This window comes from Berghia stephanieae, chromosome 3 (assembly GCF_034508935.2).
Source record: "Berghia stephanieae isolate SIO BIC M18660-M18661 chromosome 3, UCSD_Bste_1.3, whole genome shotgun sequence".
Classification (NCBI taxonomy): domain Eukaryota; kingdom Metazoa; phylum Mollusca; class Gastropoda; order Nudibranchia; family Aeolidiidae; genus Berghia; species Berghia stephanieae.
In genome coordinates, this window is record NC_088362.1 from 633,803 (window position 1) to 641,302 (window position 7,500).

The 7,500-nt window shown below is 31.8% G+C and overlaps 1 protein-coding gene across 1 annotated transcript in view; it reads right to left on the bottom strand.

Annotated features, from left to right (window-relative positions):
- LOC144966977 (sodium/mannose cotransporter SLC5A10-like) overlaps positions 1–7,500 on the bottom strand; it is a 66,682-nt gene that overhangs the window by 6,281 nt on the left and 52,901 nt on the right. The window contains exons 11-12 of the mRNA XM_078903672.1: positions 7,021–7,276; positions 2,372–2,534 (exon numbers count right to left, since the gene is read on the bottom strand). Of these exons, the coding sequence (XP_078759798.1) occupies positions 2,372–2,534; positions 7,021–7,276 (419 nt within the window). The remainder of the gene's footprint in view (positions 1–2,371; positions 2,535–7,020; positions 7,277–7,500) is intronic.

Here is a 7,500-nt window from a genome sequence, read left to right on the forward strand (position 1 = left end):
TCAATTCCTCGTGAAGATCATCAGCTCTCTCTTTCTTCTCTTCTTCTTCTTACTCTTCTTTTTCAGCTCAAAGTTCCTCGTGGAAGACTCATCAGCTTTCTTCTTCTTCTTCTTCTTCTTCTTCTTCTCTCGTCTTCTTCTTCTTCAAGCTCAAAGTTCCTCGTGGAAGACTCATCAGCTTCTTCTTCTTCTTCTCTTCTTCTTCTGTCTTCTTCTTCTTCAAGCTCAAAGTTCCTCGTGGAAGACTCATCAGCTTCTTCTTCTTCTTCTTCTTCTTCTTCTTCTTCGTCTTCTTCTTCTTCAAGCTCAAAGTTCCTCGTGGAAGACTCATCAGCTCAGCATCCAAGTTGTTCCACTATTTTATAGTTGAGGGTAGAAATGAGTGAAGTCAGGGGGCGTGGCTATATTGACAGTCCTATCCAGATGGTGGCAACTTACATTTGCCAGGTTTCCTCTTCCGGTGGAGTCCCTTTAAAGGCAACCTGACCTGGATTTTTCTGGCCTTGGTAAAATACATGTAGTTTATTCTTCTCTCTCCTTTCCTTCAATGGTTCCAAGGAGGGTGTCATACGTCGATTTGGTTTGATTCTAGGATTTGGTTGAACGAATTTTACAGCTCTTAACCCTCTCCTTACCACCTATTAGAAAATCGTCACATTTGTTACGATGCAAACATCACTTTTCTCATCCAGATTTCATTTCTTTTTGCTATAGCTATAAAAACTTAGCATTCTGTAAAAGAGCTCATATTGCCAACAATATTTTGTATAGAATGTGCTTGTTGCTTTTCTGTTTGAGTAAGAAATGTCTGTTTTTGTGTTGGGTAGGTGTGAAGTTTTGGGGAAAATTCTGAAAATGGCTGGTAAGGAGAGGGTTAATTGTATGGATTACATTTCCTTAACTTTGGATGATCCCATGCCGTCTGCTAAACTCTTTTATGTTTTCTTTGCAGTCGAAGAGGTTCCTCCTCAAGAATTTATTTTTTAAAGGGTTTTACGGCGCTTGCAACACATTAAGGTCATATCAGCGCCAGTAAAAAGGAAGAAAATGGGATAGTAAAACGTTCTAGAATTACAATTAAAGCACCCTAGAGAAAGTAAGACAAAGGGGAACTGGGACCAAATAGGGATCAGATGTCTTCTTTGATGTTATGAAGGAGCTCTGTCACACCCGTCTCTGTTACATGAATGTCTGCCATTGGTTGTTCATTTGTGTTGACTCCGAGTAAGGTTGTTAATTTTCCTGGCCCTGGTCACAGAAATGTCTCTGTCTTAGGAAATGTCTTGGTTAAGTGTTATGATAATCGATTTACAACCTGTAGTCGAAGGTTCTAATCTCAATGGGAGCGATAAAACGTTGAATTCCTTGGAAAAAGCCCTTGCATACAATGTTTCCCCTTACAGATCTAGATGTGTAAAATGAGTTAACAGCTTTGTCTTTACCAAAAGAAATATTATAATAGCACTTTTCGGTCTCCATAAGACAAGATAAGATAAGATATACTTTATTCATCCAAAAAAAATGGAAAATCGTTTACAGACGTGGCATGCATGAAAATGTATAAACACAAAGTTGAGAATCTATGGCGACAATGTGTGTGTGTATATATATATATATATATATATATATATATATATATATATATATATATATATATATATATATATATATATTATATAACTCCTGCCTTTATCAATTATCCGATCAATTTTCTTAATGTCGCAAATAATGTCGCATTTCCACACCATGCTGTAATACAAAAAGTAATAACGGTCTCCAAAACGGATCTATAAAAAAGGGTGCATAACGTTTTGTCTTTGTCAAATTCTGAAAGTTTCCGAATAAAATACATTCTTTTGTTCAATTTAGAGATAACAGCATAGGCAATTTATTGTCAATTAAAATACCCAAATATTTGTAAACCGAAACTTGCTCAACAGCTTGATTGTTAATTTTGAGCAGACTGGTGGAATTTGTGTTCGTTCTAAAATCAAAAATCATTTCTTTGTTTTTTCCTACATTTAATTTCAGGGAGTTATCTTCACACCAACCAACAAATCTGTCGATCTCAGATCTGTATGCCGTTTCATCATCTGTAAATATTAACCCTTGAAGGGCAGTGTCATCAGAAAATTTTAAAATTGGGACCAAGTCACTTGTACAGTCATTTGTGTAAACCGTAAAGAGGCGAGGAGAGAGAACACACCATTTCCTTCCATACTCACGTTGTTCACTTTGGACCTTTTCTCAAACGATTTTGGCTTATAAATGTCATGGATATTGATCTGTCTATAAAAATCACAGCGTTTGAATTTGTTTTTGTTTTATGTTGTGTTTTTGTACTTTTAGTTGTATATATATATTTACATACTGTTTCGTTGGTCTTCCTCCAGAATACGGCAAGGCAGTAGACAGCACATATCGGTGGGGCCAAGAAGCTCGTGATGGCCTGTATGTAATGGAACAGCTCCTGCATGCTCTGAACCACGGGGATCCAGATCACACCCACCACCACCAAGGCGACCACGCTGATTCTAGTAAGGCGATCAAAGACATTAAGGCAATTTTAGTTCTTTGTCGCATGTTGGGTTAAGATATCTTTGTTTTATTTCATGCATTTAATTTGCACTTAATTAGCTTAATAAATAGTCGAGAAAACCAGTTACAGCTCATGACTCAACTATGCGCCGAGCGAGGCTCGAACCCAGGACTTTCCCATCCGAAAGCAAGTGTCATACTACTAGACCACATAGCAATACCCCACTCGACTCAGCTGGGAATGAGCGCCTTGCAGTGACGGATATTGTAAAGGTGTTAACACAAAACGCACGTCAAATAGGCGACTGGTACTGTATGAAATGAAAAAAAAAGTAGTATAGTGGTATTCACATCGTTACCTTTTGAAATAGAACCAATAGATCTAATATTTAATAATATTTTGAAAGATCGTATTATATTACTGACACCAATAGATCTAATATTTAATAATATTTTGAAAGATCGTATTATATTACTGACACCAATAGATCTAATATTTAATAATATTTTGAAAGATCGTATTATATTACTGACACCAATAGATCTTATATTTAATAATATTTTGAAAGATCGTATTATATTACTGACACCAATAGATCTAATAATTTAATAATATTTTGAAAGATCGTATTATATTACTGACACCAATAGATCTAATATTTAATAATATTTTGAAAGATCGTATTATATTACTGACACCAATAGATCTAATATTTAATAATAGTTTTGAAAGATCGATTATATTACTGACACCAATAGATCTAATATTTAATAATATTTTGAAAGATCGTATTATATTACTGACACCAATAGATCTAATATTTAATAATGTTTTGAAAGATCGTATTATATTACTGACACCAATAGATCTAAATATTTAATAATATTTTGAAAGATCGTATTATATTACTGACACCAATAGATCTTATATTTAATAATATTTTGAAAGATCGTATTATATTACTGACACCAATAGATCTAAGAATTAATAATATTTTGAAATATCGTATTATATTACTGACACCAATAGATCTAAGAATTAATAATATTTTGAAAGATCGTATTATATTACTGACACCAATAGATCTAATATTTAATAATATTTTGAAAGATCGTATTATATTACTGACACCAATAGATCTAAGAATTAATAATATTTTGAAAGATCGTATTATATTACTGACACCAATAGATCTAAGATAAAAACTATTTTGAAAGATCGTATTATATTACTGACACCAATAGATCAAAGATAAAAACTATTTTGAAAGATCGTATTATATTACTGACACCAATAGATCTAATATTTAATAATATTTTGAAAGATCGTATTATATTACTGACGCCAATAGATCTAAGAATTAATAATATTTTGAAAGATCGTATTATATTACTGACACCAATAGATCTAAGATAAAAAAGTATTTTGAAAGATCGTATTATATTACTGACACCAATAGATCTAAGATAAAAAAAAGTATTTTGAAAGATCGTGTTATATTACTGACACCAATAGATCTAATATTTAATAATATTTTGAAAGATCGTATTATATTACTGACACCAATAGATCTAATATTTAATAATATTTTGAAAGATCGTATTATATTACTGACACCAATAGATCTAATATTTAATAATATTTTGAAAGATCGTATTATATTACTGACACCAATAGATCTAAGATTAAAAAGTATTTGTAAAATCGTATTATAATTACTGACACCAATAGATCTAAGAATTAAATAATATTTTGAAAGATCGTATTATATTACTGACACCAATAGATCTAAGATAAATAATTATTTTGAAAGATCGTATTATATTACTGACACCAATAGATCTAATAAATTAATAATATTTTGAAAGATCGTATTATATTACTGACACCAATAGATCTAATATTAATAATATTTTGAAAGATCGTATTATATTACTGACACCAATAGATCTAAGATAAAAAAGTATTTTGTAAAATCGTATTATATTACTGACACCAATAGATCTAAGAATTAATAATATTTTGAAAGATCGTATTATATTACTGACACCAATAGATCTAAGATAAAAAATTATTTTGAAAGATCGTATTATATTACTGACACCAATAGATCTAAATTAATAATATTTTGAAAGATCGTATTATATTACTGACACCAATAGATCTAAATTAATAAAATATTTTGAAAGATCGTATTATATTACTGACACCAATAGATCTAAGATATTAATAATATTTTGAAAGATCGTATTATATTACTGACACCAATAGATCTAAAATTAATAATATTTTGAAAGATCGTATTATATTACTGACACCAATAGATCTAATATATTAATAATATTTTGAAAGATCGTATTATATTACTGACACCAATAGATCTAAGAATTAATAATATTTTGAAAGATCGTATTATATTACTGACACCAATAGATCTAAGATAAAAACTATTTTGAAAGATCGTATTATATTACTGACACCAATAGATCTAATATTCTAATATATTGAAGATCGTATTATATTACTGACACCAATAGATCTAAATGTATTTAATAATATTTTGAAAGATCTGTATATATTACTGACACGCCAATAGATCTAAATTTAATAATATTTTGAAAGATCGTAATTATTACTGACACAATAGATCTAAGATAAAAAATGTATTTGAATAATCGTATTATATTACTGACACCAATAAATCTAAGAATTAATAAGTATTTTGAAAGATCGTATTATATTACTGACACCAATAGATCTAAAGTAATTAATAATATTTTGAAAGATCGTATTAATTACTGACACCATTAGATCTAATATTTAATAATATTTTGAAAGATCGTATTATATTACGACACCAATAGATCTAATATTTAATAATATTTTGAAAGATCGTATTATATTACTGACACCAATAGATCTAAGATAAAAAAGTATTTTGTAAAATCGTATTATATTACTGACACCAATAGATCTAAGAATTAATAATATTTTGAAAGATCGTATTATATACTGACACCAATAGATCATAAGATAAAATTATTTGAAAGATCGTATTATATTACTGACACCAATAGATCTAAGATAAAAACTATTTTGAAAGATCGTATTATATTACTGACACCAATAGATCTAAGATAAAAAAGTATTTTGAAAGATCGTATTATATTACTGACACCAATAGATCTAATATTTAATAATATTTTGAAAGATCGTATTATATTACTGACACCAATAGATCTAAGATAAAAAAAAGTATTTTGAAAGATCGTGTTATATTACTGACACCAATAGATCTAATATTAATAATATTTTGAAAGATCGTATTATATTACTGACACCAATAGATCTAAGATAAAAAAGTATTTTGTAAAATCGTATTATATTACTGACACCAATAGATCTAGAATTAATAATATTTTGAAAGATCGTATTATATTACTGACCAATAGATCTAATATTTAATAATATTTTGAAAGATCGTGTTATATTACTGACAACCAATAGATCTAATATTAATAATATTTTGAAAGATCGTGTTATATTACTGACACCAATAGATCTAAGAATTAATAATATTTTGAAAGATCGTATTATATTACTGACACCAATAGATCTAAGATAAAAACTATTTTGAAAGAACGTATTATATTACTGACATTATGGGCTGTTTCTAACTGTAGGATGTGATCAGCCTGTTCCGTCCTTTACGTGTTGTCTTAGACTGTGCTTTTCTAGAATGTTCTTTAAGTTCAAACACTTTCCTTCCAAGTAACATCCACATGATCATTGGCATCGCTCAATATAAGAATTTCTTCGCCTGTTCTGGCAATTTCTAACGCGAGTGTGTCAAGTTTGTCATGATAAGAATGCCAACACTCTGAATCTAGTTTTGACTCCAATGGTAATGCCACTAAAACACATTACCCAACTCTACTCATGTATAAAAGGTTACCCGGCTAAAGTCACTGACAGATATTTTATTGGTACAACAATAAAGTCAAACAGGTAATTTGCACGATTTGAAATGAAAATTTTGATCACAGAGTTTTCTGGTTGAGATCAGTGGAAATTTTAAAAAACGCACTGGGCGTGGTTAACCCCCCCCCCCCCCCCCCCCCCCCAAAATCGTGAGATTATATATAGCGGTTTATCCACTCAATGTGCCAAAATCGCTTTACAAGGGGTCCCTGACCAACAGCAACATGTAACACAAAGAACGAAACATGACGCCTGTTCCGCGATATTACATAGACAACGCCGTTAACGGCCAGGTACTCATTTTACACCTGAGTACGATGTGAGAATATGAGGATAGAGCCTTTCCCAAGGACTCAACTTGCGCACTGAGCGAGGCTCAAACTCATGACCTTCCGATCCGAAAGCGAGTGTCATACCACAAGACCACACGTTAAATCATGAGAAATGCGCTATATAGATAAATATAAGTATTTGCTTGAAACAGAATATTTAAACTGTACCTTCCTACAATCATTAGCTCAATGTCCGAACTATCCACTCGTATCCGCCTCCAGATGTCCATGGTAAAGATTGTACTACTGCTGTTGAAGATCGAGGTGAGTGATGAGATGAGGGCCGACATCATGACGGCCAGCATGAGACCTCTCAGACCATTCGGCATCAAGTCCAGCACCAGAGTGGGATAAGCATAATTCGAACAGTTGTCTTGGCCACATTCATCTTGGCAAAGCTTTGGTACGCCGCAGGCAACTTTGTCTGAGTTTTTCATTAGAGAGATAGAGGAGGGAAGAATTGAGATGCGAACGAGGCACCAAATCAACCAATATAGCCACGCCCCTGGCACCAAATCAACCAATATAGCCAAGCCCCGGGCACCAAATCAACCAATATAGCCACGCCCCTGGCATCAAATCAACCAATAAAGCCACGCCCCTGGCACCAAATCAACCAATATAGCCACACCCCTGGCACCAAATCAA